An 18930-nucleotide genomic window follows, 5' to 3' on the forward strand; every position below is an offset into this window, starting at 1 on the left:
ATATTAGAATTACAATTTTAATATTTATTATTTATATATATTTTTTTTAAACAAAAATTTTATTAGTTCTTTTAAAAAAATACTTATTTTATTAAAATTCTAAAAGTTTGAAGGGTCAATAATTAAAGCTTGACAAACTTTAGTTATAATTAAAAGATGACAATTACACTACTTTGAAGAACATAATTAGTAGCAATTAAAACATATAAACATAGATTACAAACAAAGATTATAAACAGTATCAAATTCTAATTATCCCAATAAAAAGATTTTTATTTTTATATCAACCTGTTGTATTAATCGGTTATCTTTCTCTTCTAATGAAATGAAAGGAGATGAAATGTTGCGTCTTATTAGTTTATTATCACATAGTTAACTCGTGTTGAACATATATTTATGTATTATTATTTTTTAATTTTAAGAATTTAATGGGTAGATCCAATATTCTTTTTTAAGTAAGAATTGAACATTAATTTTTTATTACTTGAACTATTTTAACAAGGTGTGTCGAACTGTTATCTTAATAATATAGATAATTAAATTATAATTTTATAATTTTATAATTTTATATTTTTTTCAAACTTAGAAATTAAACAATGTTACTTTCACCAATGTAGACCCAAGAGATCAAAATATCATAGATTCGATTCCCATCATGAATGTGGGGTGTGCTTAAGTAGTTGTTAGGAGTCTTGGATCGATGCAAATTTTACTATCTTATTGTTTTTTATAGTCCGGTTTAATGATTGTATTTGATCAATGTGACGAGGACATATTTAAAAATTATAATCAGGATAAACTTAGAAAAAAAAATCAAGAAAATATTTGGGATAAAAAATAATGAAAAAAATAATATCTATATATATAGAAAATCAAACACTCATCTATAAACTTGTCCCACTACACAACTAATATTAGAATTATTATGTTTAAAAGATTATAATATATACCAACTTGGTAGATAATAATTTATTTTTTTACTAGTAATACAACTCCTAATAGATTTGTCTAGTTTACTGTGACAGTTTCTATTATAACATCTTTTGTTCATTTTAAATTTTCTAAAGACATGTTTTAGTTTTTTTTTTTTGACCAATTTAAAAAATAAGAATTATAATGAGAAATTGATAATTCCAATTTTAATTTTTTTTTTCAAACACAACTAAGAGGGTTTAAGAATGAAAAAAAAATCATTTAATACCCGTAACTCCTCTTTCAATTTTAAACCTCCCAAAAAAACAAAAAAAAAACTGTAATTTCATGTAGAAAACAAACTCCATTTTCAGTTCATCCATTAGCTTTTCCGAATGGAGAATCAGATTCCTTTGTTTCTTCTTAGAATTGCGTTAGAATTCCGGCCAAGAATTCATAATTCAATTCTAAGAGTTGTTATGATGATGGAGAATCAGATTCCTTTGTTTCTTCTTAGAATTGCGTTAGAATTCCGCGGAGAAACGAAGGAATCGGCTGATGAACTGTTACTTTGCATGATAATGGGTATGTCTGAAGAGATTTCGCCGTTGAAGATGATCGGAGAACTGCCGCCGGAGAATATTTCTGTTCATGAATCAGCACACTTTGTTGATTTCCTTTATAATTTACTCGTACCTAAATCTATAGATTATCCTGATGAAGATGCGACATTTGTTGATGATCAGAATTCAACTGAATTTGCTGAACATTTGAGCTATGCCCGCCAACTGTTCGACAAAATGCGGATGAAATTTAACCCGGAAAGAGGTTTATTCAAAACCATAATTTCGTCTAAACCGGTTACATTAGCGATTAAATTACCTCTATCGATTATCCTTAACTTACCCATTATTAATCTTTTTAAACAACCTTTAGAACATATATTATTTAACAAAGGGTTTGAAAAAAAAAGAATATGAAAATAGTAACAACGTAAACAAATCTCTTTTGATGGAAGAAATTTCAATTCCATCAGTTTCGGAACTCGTTTAGCAGGAGTGAAATTCGTGCCTACTACACAAAACAATATAATGACAATCAATTTCGACGAATCCACGTCAACATTTTACCTTCCAACTGTTGTCCTAGAGGTAAACACGAGATCGGTTTTGAGGAATTTAGTGGCATATGAGACTTGCACATCATCCGGACCGTTGATTTTCACACGTTATACCGAGATGATGAATGGGATCATCGACACAGAAGAGGACGCTCAATTGTTGAGGGAAAGAGGGATCACAGTAAACCATTTGAAGAGCGATGAGGAGGCGGCTGATTTATGGAATAAGATGAGCAAATCCATCAAATTGACAAAATATTGTATGAATTAATTTACAGATTTTACCACGGAAATTTACCTTTATTTTATCACGGACTATAGGTAAATATCTTAATTTTTGTAACGAAGTTTTCTTCATTCACTTATATTTGCGACGATTTATATTTTTCGTGGATTAAACCGTCGCATATGTCCGATGTTATTTAAGTGTCGGTAATTAGTCGTCGCTAATTAAACGTTTTTTTAGTGTTACTAAAACAAACCAAAATTATAGAAAGAGTAATGATCCAAATTTGTGTAAGAGTGTATCTGATTAATTTTAAAGATGATTTGTTAAAACTTTTAATTTAACATTAAAAAAAGTGCAATAAGTTGTTAGAATCAATAGTTTTTTTTATCTTTTTTAAAAAAAAAATGGAAATCCTTCCTATTGAATGATCATGATACTTCCTAAAAATCATTCTGGATCAATAGGGAACAATATCATCAATTTTGTTCAACAAGATATAAAGTAGATAATTGACTCATTTCATATTAAAAATAATTGCCGAAAGTCCTTTTGATAACACATACTTATAACTTAATGATATTCCATGATCAAGACAATTTGCGTGAAATTATTTCGTAGAAGTTAATTGAAATATTATTTTTTACAAGGCATTTCGAATATTGAATAATTCTTATCACTTCCCATTTTATTGTAACAAAAGATTCTCTTTTTATGTGAAAAGGGATTAAATAATTCTAATCTAATTTTGTAAAAACACAAATACCGTGGTACGACTAAATTTTTAGATGGAAAGCTAAATAAATAAAATCATTGTTAATGAAATACATGGTCTCAATCATTCATCCTTAATTCTAGAATTATAAAAGGATATTGAGTAATTATTTTTTCTATGTAAATATATTTGAGAACATGTGGGTTTGAGTGTTAATGATAAGAAAATTTAAAACATCAAAGAAGAGAAAGACACGTTAATTTGGATTAACATATTTCAAAATTGTTGGATAAAATCATTGGAAACACAATGTAAAAAAAACAATTCTTTTGACACAAATGATGAATTTGACGATTTATTCATGAACATAGAACTAGTAGATATTAAAAAATAATAATGTAAAATTAAGTTTTTTCAAAATTTTGAACATTTCACTTATATGAATTAAATTTATATAGAAGATAACTAAAAAAACTAAATTAAATTCCTTTTAGTAATTTTAACATTAATTTTTTTTAGAGATCCTCGGTCGAGGTTTAGAGATCCTCGGTCGGAGTGCTGAAACCCTCGGTCAAGTGTGGAGATCACCGTTCCTGGGTTAGCCTAGGGTTAACTTCATTGGTCCCAGGTTTGTGAGTTCTCTATCGGATGTAAGCCTCTACAATCCCATGTTTGAATTCTCGTTTGGATGTCAAAATCTTCGGTCGGACCCTCGGTCCCGTCGAAATTTCACGGTCGGACCTCTCGGTCCTAACTGAAATTTTCTCGGTTGCACCTCTCGGTTCTGACTAAAATTTCTCGGTCAGATCTCTCGGTCCTAACTGAAGATCCTCGGTCGGATCTCTCGGTACTAGTCGGACCTCCTAGTCCTCAAGAACATAAAAATTGTATGTTTTACAGTTTTGATTAAGGCCCGGGTCCTTTGATCACAGGGTTTTATTACCTTCATAAAGCTCCTAGTAATATTATGAACATCATCTCAAAGTATCATTCAACTTGGATGATGTTCGATTTCATCAAAACAGTTTTGAGATAAAAAATCGAGTTTTTGGTTTTAGTTATTAATGAAGTGTAAGGAGTTTAAAAATAGATTCCTTATAATTCATATGATTGATTGGTACCAAAATATGAACACTAACTGTTTATTTTTACCAATTAGAGAACTTAAAATTTCATTTATGTTGGAAATTTTGATTTTAATGAAACCTGATCGAGATGGATTAAACATGATCCAAATAAGTTCCCAACATTATTAGAAACATATTGGGAAGATTTCTGGATTGTTGTTCTTGAGGATTAACTCAAGAATAGAAAATCCGATTTTGAATTTTTCTAAATTCAAATTGGGGGTTTCTGTTTTAGATCGATTGATCTGTTTTAGCTTCAACCGAAAGCTTGCAAATAATCCTACGATCATTTTCCATTAACAAAATTCAAGAAATAGGTAATATACAAACTTAGGGAAACTAAAATATAAAAATTTCAATTTCAAATCGAAAGATTAAATTAGATGGTAATTGGAAGTTTATCAAGGATTGGAGAACACTTCTTAGACCTCATGAATAGTTTTAGGATGTCTGGATCCGAGCTTTAAGGCTTGATGCAAAAACTCAAAAAATCTAGAAGCTTGGAGCTTCAATAGCAGATTTCTGTGATATTTTTATTATGGCTAGAGATGTTACTTGCCTTCAGATTCATCAAGAGGCGCTATTTACAGTCTTACAAAGTCGGTTCAGGAAACAAGTTGATCGGATTTAGTCAAAAGTCATCAATGGTGTTTTGGTTGTTCTTGATCAAACTTACCCAACCAGACCATGATGAGGCCTATGATCAGAGGCGAAATGATCATTTCAGCTTTTAAATCAGCCGATATGGTGTTTCGCTTGTGGCTGAGTGTTCTATCGCGTTTCAGCTAATGGCGTTGGAGCGCGCGTTAGCTGATCCTTTGCTTTGCGGATGCACCCTCTCTTTGTTTCAGTGGTAGACGTAGGCGATTCCTGGGCGTTGGATGAGAATCCAGCATCAATCTGAAGGCCTGTTCCCGAGTTTTGGCTACACTCGATTACAAATTTTTTTATTTTATTTTAACCTTGATGGTTATTTCAAATTATTTATTCTTTCACCATTTTGGTTTTGTTTTTAAATCTTTTAAAATATACAAAATATTTAAAATAAATATGACATTTATTTTATCAATTTATTTTATTTTTGTTTAATATCGGGTTTAATAAATAGTTTATTTGAGATAAAATGAATACACCATTTATTCTAAATTATTTATTTTAATCCTTTTAATTTTTTAAAAATTAATTTAAGATAAAATGGGTACAACATTTATCCAATTTTTTTTATTGTCCATTGTTTTAATTATCTGAGATTTAATTATTACCATAATTAATCCCACTTAATTATTTAATCATGCTTTTGAACTTGATTTTAATTATTATTTTGATTTTATTTAATCAAAATAATTTATAAATTGGGTAAATGAGATTTTAGTGCTTACAGTTAATATCACATTTTTATTATAAAAAAAAATTGTTTTTTTGGAGTGGGCTTAACCAACCTAAGCCCTAACACAGAACCATAACTGTAGATAAATATATTTGGCCAACTTAATAAGTTAGTAATCAAATATGGTATTTTGACATGTTTCCAACCCTAAAATAATATTTCCAATCACTTATTCTGATTGTGTTGCCGTTACGACAACTGATCTACCGTTACGACAACTAATCTATCGACGCAAGATGCACTAGTAAAAAAAACTTTAATAGCGACGACAAATGCCGACGGGAATAAAAACCATCGGTATATAGTATATCATTGCCGACCACAACTACAATCGTAGGTATTTAGAGTTTAATAGCGACCACTTAAAAAGTCCTCAGTATTTGGGGCTTTATAGCGACCACTTAAAAAACCCTCAGTATTGTAACCAATATATTGATGATTTTGAAACCTCAGTATACCTCCTTAATTTTAAATAAAATGTAAAAAATTAAATTTATTAGATATTATCAAATTAAAATTTGATATATTAATTTGTTAAATTATCATCTTATTTTAAATTGTTTATTAATCTCTTTAATACATAATTTTTAATTTGATTACATATTATCTTATTTTTCAATTTAAGTTATATTATAACTTATAAACACTATTATTAATATTTATTTAAATAAAATAAAAATACTATAATTTTAAAATAATTAATTTATATTAGAAAAATTAAATTATCCCATGTTATCTTTCTGATCTTGTCGGCAAAAGAAAAAAAATCATGTAGAAGAATTTGAATAACATAATTAACTTTTTTTTAATCTTAATTTTATATTATATTTAAACATAATTAGTTTTAACTATATAATCTTAATCTTAAGTATGATTGTTGAAATGATCAAAATATAATTTTTCAAAAAAATTCAATTTATTGTTATATTTTTCTTTCTTTGTAAAGAGAAGGTTTTAAAAATATAACCTTTTATAAAAACAACAAATGAACGTTTGACTAGGATGAAGCTTTACAAAAAAAAAAAAATTATTTTTTAAAACATGAATGAAATAATTAATTACAATAACAAGTATCAAAACATGGAATATTGCTAGTGCAAACACAATCATACTAAGTTTAGTTCAGTAAATAACAATATATATTTCATCATTTGTTCCTTCAACATACTTAAATGTTGATTAGTATTATTAATAAAGAAATAATGTGCTAACACTGATATTTTTTGTTTGAATTTTAGTACTATATGAAAATCAATTATTTTTGTTTCTAAAATAAATATATCGCTGTTATTTTCTTACTCGTTAGACTCGTCTGAATGGACCAATTTTTTTTAGAGGTATATATGGTTGTGTTACATGGAAGAGGTTGCATCATTTGAAATTTTTATCCTTAAGTTTAAGGGAAGAATTTCAATTTTGATAAAAGATCAAGAGCCTCTTATAGGGTTTATCCTAAAATTAAAAACAAGAAATTTTGGGGTCCATTCTCTCCGACCTTCATTTCAGCTCCCGCCACCCGCTCCCTCTCCCTACTGCTCCCACATTGACCTTTAGATCAGTTACCAGAGGAGAACATCATTCAGAAGTCGGCGTTCTATGACTACCACCGCTTCATTGACGTCAAGAAGATAGTGAACGAGGAATTGTCATCAGGTCTCTGGTGAGTTTTCGTGCGTGCCATTGTGTCTTACTTCTGATATGTTTTAGGGTTTAGGTAATTTGAGAACTTCTGATCCGAGATCCGACTATTAACTAGTTCAAAGTCAATGTTCTTTTCCAGAGTTTTCTTTAGGTAATTTGACGAAATGAATGTCCTCTTATAGCTTTATTCATACCGAATTGTATTTGTTCCTTTATTTTCTACTAAAAGAATGATTAACTACTATAGTTGCCTTATTTTCATTCACATAGATGAATTAGTAAGTTATTACTTGTATCATTGTTCATTCCAAATTGTATTTGTTTTTTTGCATTAGTTACTTTATTTTCTACTGAAAGAATCGATAACTACTCTACTTGCCTTCTTTTCACTCACATAGATGAATTAGTAAGTTATTACTCTGATACTAATCAGGCTTTATACCAATGATATCATTCTTCAAACATGCTTCCAATTACTCCTTACTCTGGCTCCGTGATTCCAACAGCTCTTCCCTGTTTCTTGACAAAAATGATTAAAAGGTCATAATTATTCATATAAAAACACAAATAAATACCTGTAAAATCTTGAAGACTTTTTCTGCAATGTACATTTGATGAAGAGCACTAAATTTCTATTGTAACTTATTTGGATATAAATATAGTAAAACTCATTGATATACTCTTTTTACAGTATTTCCTTCTATTATGTCAAGAGCTATTGACTTCCAACCACTATTCCCCCAAAGCACCTAATATTTTTATATTTCAAACCATCATTCCAAAAAAATATAAACATACATTCGAATAATATACAGATTCACTAAATTCTCACAAATTGTAGAGTTGACAATAGAGATCGAATATTTCCTTCTTTCCCCCCATTGGCCATTGCCCAATTTTATTATCCAGATCCAAATCCTACATTTCATTTTGTTACACACATCGTTCTCAACATAAATCTAATGAAAAACACTCTATATTACCTCATTGCTAATACTAGTAGTACCAATTCCATAGTCATTGGGTAATTTCTTTACATGTTCAATATTCATGATGATACATGTCAGTTTGTTCGATTAAAAAAGATTGATATAAATAAAGGAACAAATACAATTAGTTTATTTTAGAAGAAACTGTCCAGGGAATCCTTAGGACATTGCTTGTAGGGAAACCCTTTCAAAATTGGAGGGATTCTTAGTTGGTCATTCTTACTTCTCGTTTTGTAGTTTGAATTTGACGAATTGATGGAATTTCTAGAAATAGGAAATCTGGATGGCGAATATTGATCCCATTTGCCAAAATCTCAAGATTTTCTAGAATGAATAATCTAGTCACGGTGAATTGGGTCTTCTTCTTTTGTAGTTATGGTCATTGATGAAAACCGTTAGGCAATGGTGTAGTTTAATGATTGAGATGAAAATAAGACAAAAAGAAACATCATCACTTTTAAGATTTCTATGGCATATAACTGTGTTTCTATATTAATGTGGATGAACTAACATCATTTTTAATAACTAATAAAACTTAATTAAAATGTCATGATTATTTATGTAACAACACAAATACCTGTACAATCTTGAAGAACTTAACTAATTTTTGTAGTATGGGGTTGCTTTTTATGAAATATTTATATATAATTTTGTAGTTAAACAGATTTATAACACTTCTATGATAGTCTAAAACTCTATATTAAAATTCCATTTCTTTAGTGAGAACTTAACTAATCCACTTTCATATATTTGCAGGTTGAAATATAAAAAGTGAGGGTTGAAATAGTGTGCAGGTACTTGTTCCACTCTTTATTTTATGTTCATTCTTGTCATGTTTGTTTCTCTCTTGATTATTTTTTGTTTACATCATTAGTAGGTGGGCCATTTCAATACAAATAAATTAAAAACAATGAGAAATGTATTAAAATTGTATGTAGTCTTCTCCTCCTAAGGAGAAAGACCTAAAAGTTTAAACAATCCCCATCAAAGTTACTATCATACATAATGTTCACTAATAGCTGATCATCAAAAGGCATATGAAGCTAGAACTGAAGCCAAACTAAAAGCAGTTCACGATGAAAGATTGGCTGATAAAGATGAATTTGAGAAAAGGTTGGCAATTATAATGTCATTTATGTCACCCAATGCATCAATGCATCCCACTTAATCAATGCCACCAAGTGTATCGCTTCATGATATAGGTCAGACTATTATGTCATTACATATTTTATTGTTTATATTCCTATGAAATATTATTTTGGTTATTTTAACTTGTTAACTATTTCATAGATGGGTTCATTTTGGATGATATTCAAGAAGAGAATGAATAATTTTCACTATTCAATGGATAAACAGGTATTTGTTTTTGTAATTTTTGTTATTTTAACTTGTTATATAAATTTTAGTGATGTTTTCACTATTATGTTGGTTGATTGTAATTAATTTTTCATATTATTTATAGGTACTTCAAATACATAAAGATGGAAATTTTCAAAATAATATTGAAGACTTTTGTTTTTGTAAGTTGCAGAGTAATTTTTTATAACAATTTATATAAGAGCACAATTATAATAGAAATCTCAATTGACTCAAAATGTAAGGGACATGATTTCTTTTCTAGGTGTCAACGGTGTATTGCTCTCTTTGCTCAGGTTTTCTCACATCCCTTTTCTCTCCTTTGACGTATATTTAATATAGTTGATCTTTATGGGTCAGAATCGATCAAGTATAATTATCATTAATGCTATATTGATATTAATATTTGAGATAATTTATGTATCAATATTTGTAAAATGAATATTATATAGTTGATTTTTATGGTTCAAAATCAAATAAATAGAGTGATCATGAAGGATATACTGATATTAGGATTTGATATTATTTATGTATCAATATGTTTAAAAGGAATATTATATAGTTGATATTTGTGGTTCAAAATCGATTAAGTAGAATGATCTAATAGTTGTGTAAGATTTGTGCATAATTCTCTTTTGTTTTTGGTTCAGGTGGATGAAGTAGATACAATTTGTGTGTTGTAAGGAGGATTTATTTTGAAGTGTAGAGTGGAATGGATGAATTTTCTTCTGCAACTTTCTCAATTGTCTTTCTTGAAATTGGTCATTTGGTTAAAACTATAAAGCAAATTCGATTTTCTTTTTGTAGTAAGGAAATAGTTGTGATATAATTACTGTTCAATGGTAAGTTAGGAAATGGTTTATTAATACCTTAAAACTAATATTTTATAATATTTTATGTTTAGTTTAGTTTTAAAAATATTATTTAGTTTGTTTTAATATTTTAAAAATTGACATTACAAATAGGTTATTCAATGGTGAAGGTAAGAGTTGTCATGACAGAACATTCTATGACAACGGTAAGAGTGGTCGTCATAGAGTCTTTAATAGCGACGGTAAAAGTGGTCGTGATAAAGTTCTTTATGGCGACGGTAAAATTGGTCGTCATAGAGTCTTCTATGGCAACGGTAAAAGTGGTTGTCATAGAGTCTTCGATGGCGACAGTAAGAGTGGTCGTGATAGAGTCCTATATGGCGACGGTAAGAGTGGTCGTGATAGAGTCCTATATGACGACGATAAGAGTGGTCGTAATAGAGTCCTATATGGCGACGGTAAGAGTGGTCGTTATAGACTATTCTATGGCGACGGTGAAAGTCGTCGGCATAGAGGGCTTTATAGCGACGGTTTTAAATTGGTCGTTGTATGTGTATTTGGGCAATAACGACAAGGGCAATACCAACGACTGACGACTTTTTTTTACTGTCCCAAATTATTTATAGCGACGACTTATATCCCAATACCGACGACTCCTACAGTCGTTATTGAGCCTTTTTTTATAAGTGATGAAAGGGCTGATATCCGAAGAGATTTTCAATCTCCAAATCTTAATTCATCCTTCCAGATCTAGACATTTTTTCCTTCTTAGAAACGACAAATTTATTTCTCTTCTCAACACTTCTCTTAATTCTTACCACCATGGTCATCAGAGTTGAAGATAAATATGAGAGAATGAGAACGATTGAGAAGGAGAATCGTTGTTACAAAGGTGTGTTCGTCTAGTAGTTTATCTATTTATGGAAGGCAGCATCGCGCTCGGCTTAAAAAATTTAGGCGTCAAACACCAAGATCCTCCCGGAGGTGGACGATGATAAAATTACTAGTTACTCACCCATGGTCACCATTAGTTTCAAAACACTTTTATCCCCTCTTCTAACCTAACGCCAACAAGAGGTGGATATCCATAGTATCTTTGAGAGGTCTAGGTTCAAGCCCATTAGGCGGTAAGTTCTACGCCTTGTTAAATGATTAAGTGTATTTGCGGGCAATATGTAAACCCCTTGTGGCCTTTTTTTAGTTTTAAATGCTACACCATTTAAGATAAACCTCTTTCCTCTTTTGATTTGCAAGATTTTAAGGTTGTATTTTAGTGGTGGGTTGAAAAAACAATTTGAGCAACCACATGGGGTTGAATCTCCACTATCCAAACAACCTATTGCGTCTTTGGGCCTAGATGCATTGTTCGACACTAAGTCGATCGACGATGATGTTTTACTCATGGTTGAGGTTGTTTTATATTGAGAAAACGGAGTCAGGATGATATAAACATGGAAAACGAGATACACATAAGTTATCGATTTTAGGGCTGCAAATGAATTAAACCGTTCGCGAGCCGCCTGGTCAAAACTCACTTGAGCTTGATTTTGATCGATATAAAGCCGAACTTAAGTCGACTCATTTAATATTCCTGTTAGTCGAGCTCATATAATTCTAGCTCGATGTTTTGTCAAATTGTTTCGATCCATACAATATGTAATATATTATTTTTATTTATAATAATTTTAATGTCAAACTTAGAAACCTAAACTTAAAATAAATCAGCGATACCATAATGCCATAATAATAATAATGATATCACAAGAAAAATCAATCACATTCAATCCAATAATCATCACACACATCTAAAACTAATTCCAAAACTATAATGTCTTTCGCCATCTTTGTCTATAACCACTTTTTTAAAATCATACTCCATGAGTCCATCTCTTTCGATCATCACACTTATCTTACTCTCATCGCCGCCTCCAGCTGCATCCCTTCCATGCTATCAATAAAAAAAGAGCCACACGCCCGCATCCACGTACGATGATTTGTAGAACCTTAATTCCCACTTCCTCATTTATTGCACATCTTTGCTCATAAGTGATAATTTGACCTCAAAATATGTTTTAGACAATTTAAACACATGGTATGACCAAACTAGTAAGGTACATTGATGTATCTAAAACAATAGATCTCGTTGTTGATGAGGCCCAAAGAGTTATGAGTCGAGCACCTCTAACATGATAGAAAGGATCCCTGTTACAAGATTCTTTATGTTTCCTTTCATAGCGAAAGATAAAATGGTCAAATTTAAAAAATAAAAAAAAATAAAAAAAAATATTTAACCATTTTGAATCCGTAATAGGAATCCGTCTGGTTAACAGTAAAACTTGAGACAATGGCCAAACATTATCCTAAGATTATCCTAAGATGTGATGTTTCATTTTATTTTTATATTTTTAGATGTGATGTTTCATTTTTTTGGTCAAAGATGTAAATGTATGTTATTTTGAGTTTTTATTTATTTTAAGAACTTATGATTACTCATATACATAGTTTTTGGACAGGATTTTCAATTTGGTTGTATTTTTTGTGATTAAATGAAATAATGACAGTTGTTTTACTTTTTAAAAATAGAAATAAAAAAGATTTGAAATGTAAAGAATTTACTTTAAACAAATCCACACTAAATATCTAATAACATTTTTACCAAAAATATTCTCCTCATATTATCATAATTATCCTAATTAAATATGATATTATATCAATTTAGCAATCTAATATTAAAAACTAATTTTACCATACAATTTAGGAAAAATATCAATTTAATAAATATAATTAATGATTAATTTTGTTTTTGGGAAGTAAGATCATATTATAAATTTTATATGTTTTAAAACCCTATATAATGGAGCATATCAAGAATAGTAATAGATGTAGAAAATAAAAATAGAGCAATGGTGTCAAAAACAAGCAGAGGTCGCCAAAGGATTCCTCTTTACAAGATCGAGGATAATGGTAGGCGTTCTGTAACTTTTTCGAAACGTAAATATGGAATTTTAAAGAAATCAAGTGAGCTTTCTACTTTATGCGGATCGAACATGGCACTAATCTTGTTTAGTGAAAGCGGAAGAGCATACTCTTTTGGTAATCCTAATACAAATGTGATATTTGATCGATTTATGGGTGTTGTGCCCGAAAGGGTGTTTGATTCAACATTCCATGAACTCCTCGAGGCTCAAAAGGCTCCGCATGTTCCATATATGGAAGCTCAAATAATGGAGGCTGAAAAGACACTCGCTCAAGAGCAACATGTGGGAAAAACATTGTCACTAGAGATGACCGAACATGCTAAGGGAAAGTGGTGGGAGCAACCAGTTAAGGAGATGAACTCAGTGCAGTTAAAAAGGAGGAAGGATAAGATGGAGGAACTAAAGATGGTCTTTGAACAAGAGAAGGAGTTGAAGATGGCGACAGAAAATCCTTTGTTTTTGTTGGCTATGACTAGTCAAAACCCAATTTATTTTTAAATTTTCTTGAACTTGTTTGTATCAATATGCTCTAAGAATTTCATTACAACATGTTTTTCTAGATTGCATTTCTATCTTTGAATGTTGGTGGCACATGCCTTATATTATAATAGTAGTTTGAATGGTTTGTTTTATTTATATTTAATTAAACTTTTTAATAATATATCTAGTTATTATTAGATGTTCTCACTCACTTTTAATAGTATATATTATTTTGTATAGCCAACACAAATTTTTTTAAGAAGAGAAACTAAATTAATTAAATGATTGTTATAGAAATAATATATATATATATATATATATATAAATATATATATATTTATATATTTAAATGATTTGTTTTGTCCCTGTATGTGAGGGAACATGAATTCTGTAACAAAGGAATATATCCCCTCAAAAATATCATACACAATTTTTAATTAAATAATGCAAATAATAATAACTACAAAACATGGATGTATTTATGCACCTTGTTGCGTTCAAACAAAGTCTCATATAGCCCAATCTGAATAGAAGCCTATTTTATTCAGAAGAATATTTTGAACTAAGAAATCTCGTTACCTTTGGTTGTGAAAATCTGGGGAGCAAACATTCATTTAAGGATCCAATAATTAAAGTTAATTTGACATGAAAGAATAAATAAATAAAATAATAGGTAGCTGACAAGAATCGAACAAAGTGTGATTTAAAAATGTTTTTACACTAAATAATAAATAACTAATTTAACTAGTTAATTATTCATTATAAAATATTATTTAAATATAAAAACAAATAAACACAATTTAAAATATATTAAAAAACATTAAATAACCTTTACAAACATCATCTTTAATTTAAAATATAGTTTATTTCGTGGATAATTTTTAAAGAGGCTGTCATTTATTTTCAAAACAAGTTATTAAGGAAGAACATTAATTGTCAAGCCTATATCGAAATCGAGTTGGAGATTTCTTCTAATGATTTGAGAATTGCTTGAGGGGAGATTTCAGATAAGGATTTAAAAATGAGACGAACTGTGTTTGAAACTATTTTTATAGAGGAGAGAGAGAGTAAAACTTTTAAGGAGATCAAACGAGTTCGGTTAGATTGAAGTTTATAATGTCGGTCTTTAGTTAGAAATAATTTGGAGATAGCTCATGAATGAAATACACTAATATTGGGCGTGTAATTCCTCGTTTGAATCAGATGCATATATAAGCTAATTGATTATTGCTTGATTTCCGATGATTTCTTTCATTTCTTTCTCCCCTCGTCGCGTCGGCGATGACTTTTGGTTTTGAAGGTAAAAAAGAAAAATTACACAATAAATGTTGAGAGTGAGATAAAAGATTTACTCCCTTAAACAACATGGAATGAAGAATGATGGGCTTGTTAGTTATGATTAATTATAAGATATGAGTTGACGTTGGCTTGATATCTTCCTTTGATGTGGCGAATTGAAAAACGATGTCTGAGAGGAAATAATTTGGTAGGATTTAACTAATCAAAATATTTTAATATATTTTAATAGTCATTAATTTAACATTAATAATGATTTTGTTATTATTTAAGTTAGTTCAACCAGTAGACTCCACCTATTAAATGATTTATGTTAATAAAAATTAAATTAACCTACGTGTCTAGATTAGATGTTAAAATTTAACATCGTTAATGTTTTTATTTCGTTTAGATAAATACGACACAATTTACAAAAACGTGGATGGAAACGACAATTATGTCCAGACAAATTTGAAAAATTAACACCTCATTAATAATATTCTTATTATTATATATATATATATATAATTTAATATAATATATATATAAAGAAAATGAAAAAAAATTTATAATTTTTTAAATTATTTTTCTTTAACTCTCCTTCACAATTTATTATAAAATTAAAAAAAATATGTCTATCAATAATAATAATTATTCAAATAAAATATATAATTGTTAGTTGTATTGTATTGTATTTAATTAAAAACTATAATAATCTTTTGAATACTATGAGAATGAGTTTGATATAATATATAATATATAATATATAATATATAATATATAATATATAATATATAATATATATATATATAAAATGATGATTAATTTTTAAAATATTCGAATTGTCGGGTCGAGAGTTTAAAAGTCTATAAATAAGGTTCGAACTTGCGACCTAACAAAAACAAGTACAACTCTTTAAGCAACTAAGCTAATAATACTTTATATTTTAAAATCAACACCAAATTTGATGAACGCGGAAAATTTTAACCATATAGGTTCAACTTTTTAACTAATTAATATATATATGGTCGAGAGCTGTGATTAATTTGAATATATATGTGAGAGTAATGGATACTTGGATCGGATTTTGGGTTGACCCGCCCATAAACTTAAAATGGTAAAAAAATAAAATTAAAAATACTATCACATTTTTACCGTAATAATTTTTTCACAATTTTTTTATTATTTCTCGTGCGAAATACATGCTAGTTTAATTAAAAACTATAATATTAATCATTTTTTTTATTTTGTTATCATTCACCTTGTTTGAAATTGAACCATTATAAGACATATTTTTAAGGAATAAATATTAGACCTGTGTACTTGTATTAACTGTTTCATTTAAATGTACCACTATATAAAAAAAATATATAAAGGCCTAGTTTGATTCGGCGTTTATAAGTCGCATTTGGACATTTGCGTAATAAACTGCTACAGTAACTCTGCGTAATAAACTCACACAAAAATTATAATCAAACACATTTTTACATTTAAACTCAATTTTGTCTCTACCTCCCTACTCGTCGTTTAAGCTTATAATCTAAGTGTTTTTCTTTCTCATCACTTTTAAATATTTTTTTATTCATTCTCTCATCTATTTCATTAATTTTTTATTTATTTTATTTATTCTTTCTTATCTATTTAATATCTTTTTTAATTATTTTATTCATTATCTCTCATATATTCTATCTATTTCTAAAACTTTTATATATTTTTATAAAATTATAAACAAAAACATACATTTAAATATATATTTATTTATTATTTATAATATATATTCTAATATATAAAATAATTAAAATATAAATATACTCTATAATTTATAATTTTAATTTTAAAAATTAAACTAGACTTATTTAATTATCTAAAATAATTATTACAATTAAGATGAATCTGGAAAGAAATGAATGATGATAGGAATAAGGTAAGAGTATCTTCAAATGAATTCACAATTAAAAGATTAGGTTAGAAAAAAGGGTTTGGAAATATGAAAAAGTATTTAATAATAATAAATTACTTTTTTTATTAACTATTATCAACTTATATGGTCAAATAACATGTACATAAATGAATCATCGAAATATTTAAAAAAAAAATAGAAATAGAAATAGAGAAAAAATTTAAATTTATGTAATGGGTTTATGAACACTTAGTTAGAAATCTCCACGTTTAATTAAATTTAAAAAATATATATTAATAAAAACTTATAAAATAATATATTTATTTTAAAATAAATTAATTTTTAGTTGATCTTAATATTATTAAATATTTATATATATTTTTTATATCATATTTATATTAGATGTATTTAAAATTATATATTTATAAAATTAATATATTCATATCATTTTTTTAAATATATTATTTTTTATTTTAAATAATTTATTAATATCTAAAATTATATATTAACAAAAATTTATAAAAATTAATATATTAATATAATTTATTTTCAAATATACTATTTTTAAATATAAATTATTTATGAATATTTACTAATATTTAAAAAATATATATAATATTATAAACATAAAAAATAAATAAACTGGATTTATAAGTTAAATCAAACTTACTCAATATTAAAGAATAAATAAACTAAAATCATATTAAAGTAGTCCAAACTATTAAAAATTATACACATTTATTAATGTATTATCTTTATATATATATATTTGAAATAAAAAATTATATAAATAAAAAATTTATTTTAAAATTGTATAATTTACATATATTGATTTTTATTAATTATTAAATTTTATAAATTATTAATGAAATATATTTTAAAATTATATAAATTATGCACAAATATATATATATATATATAATAATTTTAAATTATTTATATATTTGAGTAATAAAAATAAGTTAAAAAGTAAATTAATAAAATAATAATTACAAAATAACTAATAAAATAAATTTAAATCTAATAATTAATGTAACAATTTTTTGATTTTATTTAAATAAGAAATAAGTGATAATAAGTTATTAAAATATTATATAATATTAAATTAAATGATATTTTAAATTTAAATTGATTTAAATTTAAATATTGATAAAACATATAATTACATATTTTTAATTAAAATATAAAAGTTTGTTAATATATATATATATATATATATATATATATATATATATATATATATATATATATATAATAAATATATTTTAACAAAATATAATAGTGAGGTGATAGGAAAAAATAAATTAATGCCATGAAAATTATTAATAATTATAAGTTGAATGAACCAATTTCTTTTTTTAAAAGGATATAGGTCTAGATAAAACTCTTCATAGTTCATGAGTAATACATTCAAATAAAATGAAAAAGAATAAAAATTTAAAAAGGGAAAAAATGTAAGAGAGTGAAACAATTAGTTTGAGGAAAAAATAATTAATAATTAATAATTTATATTTTTTATTATGTTTAATATTTTGAGGAGTAATAGAGAGAGGTTGCAGTGGAAATAGAGTGAATGTCATCGTATAATAGGCTAAAAAAATATAGGATAAAGAAGAAAATAAATTTTTTGTTTTTTTATTTTATTTATTTTGTCACCTTATATATTTATTATTATTATTATTATTATTTTATATATTAAGTGTTATATATATATATATATATATATATATATATATATATATATATATATATATATATAAATTTAAAAAATATATAAAGCAGGTGAAAAAAATAGAAATTATAATTATTTTTTCTATCTCCTTAACAATTTGTTCTCTCCTATTGATTATAAAATTAAAATAATAATTTTTAATAATAATAATAATTATTAAACTAAAATATATCATTTGTAGGTAGACCTTAATTTTAAATTTTGTTCTCCTTTTTAATTAATTGTTTTTTTTAATATTTTAAAATAGTCTAAATTTTATTACTCATTATACTCAATAATA

General features: G+C 26.8%; 1 protein-coding gene, 1 long non-coding RNA gene and 1 pseudogene across 2 annotated transcripts; all 3 read left to right on the forward strand.

Annotated features, from left to right (window-relative positions):
- The first annotated feature begins 1307 nt into the window (after positions 1–1307).
- On the forward strand, positions 1308–2303 carry LOC124943728 (annotated as a pseudogene).
- A 4738-nt stretch (positions 2304–7041) lies between these two features.
- On the forward strand, positions 7042–9279 carry LOC124941302. The gene is made up of 3 exons (XR_007099635.1): positions 7042–7147; positions 8874–8911; positions 9151–9279. It is a non-coding gene; the product is annotated as an uncharacterized LOC124941302 (long non-coding RNA).
- Positions 9280–13188: 3909 nt separating this feature from the next.
- On the forward strand, positions 13189–13761 carry LOC124943729 (agamous-like MADS-box protein AGL62). Its single transcript, XM_047484203.1, has one exon. It carries the CDS (start codon positions 13189–13191, stop codon positions 13759–13761), a length of 573 nt encoding a protein of 190 aa, XP_047340159.1.
- Positions 13762–18930: the final 5169 nt, after the last annotated feature.

This window comes from Impatiens glandulifera, chromosome 6 (assembly GCF_907164915.1).
Source record: "Impatiens glandulifera chromosome 6, dImpGla2.1, whole genome shotgun sequence".
NCBI classification, from domain to species: Eukaryota; Viridiplantae; Streptophyta; class Magnoliopsida; order Ericales; family Balsaminaceae; genus Impatiens; species Impatiens glandulifera.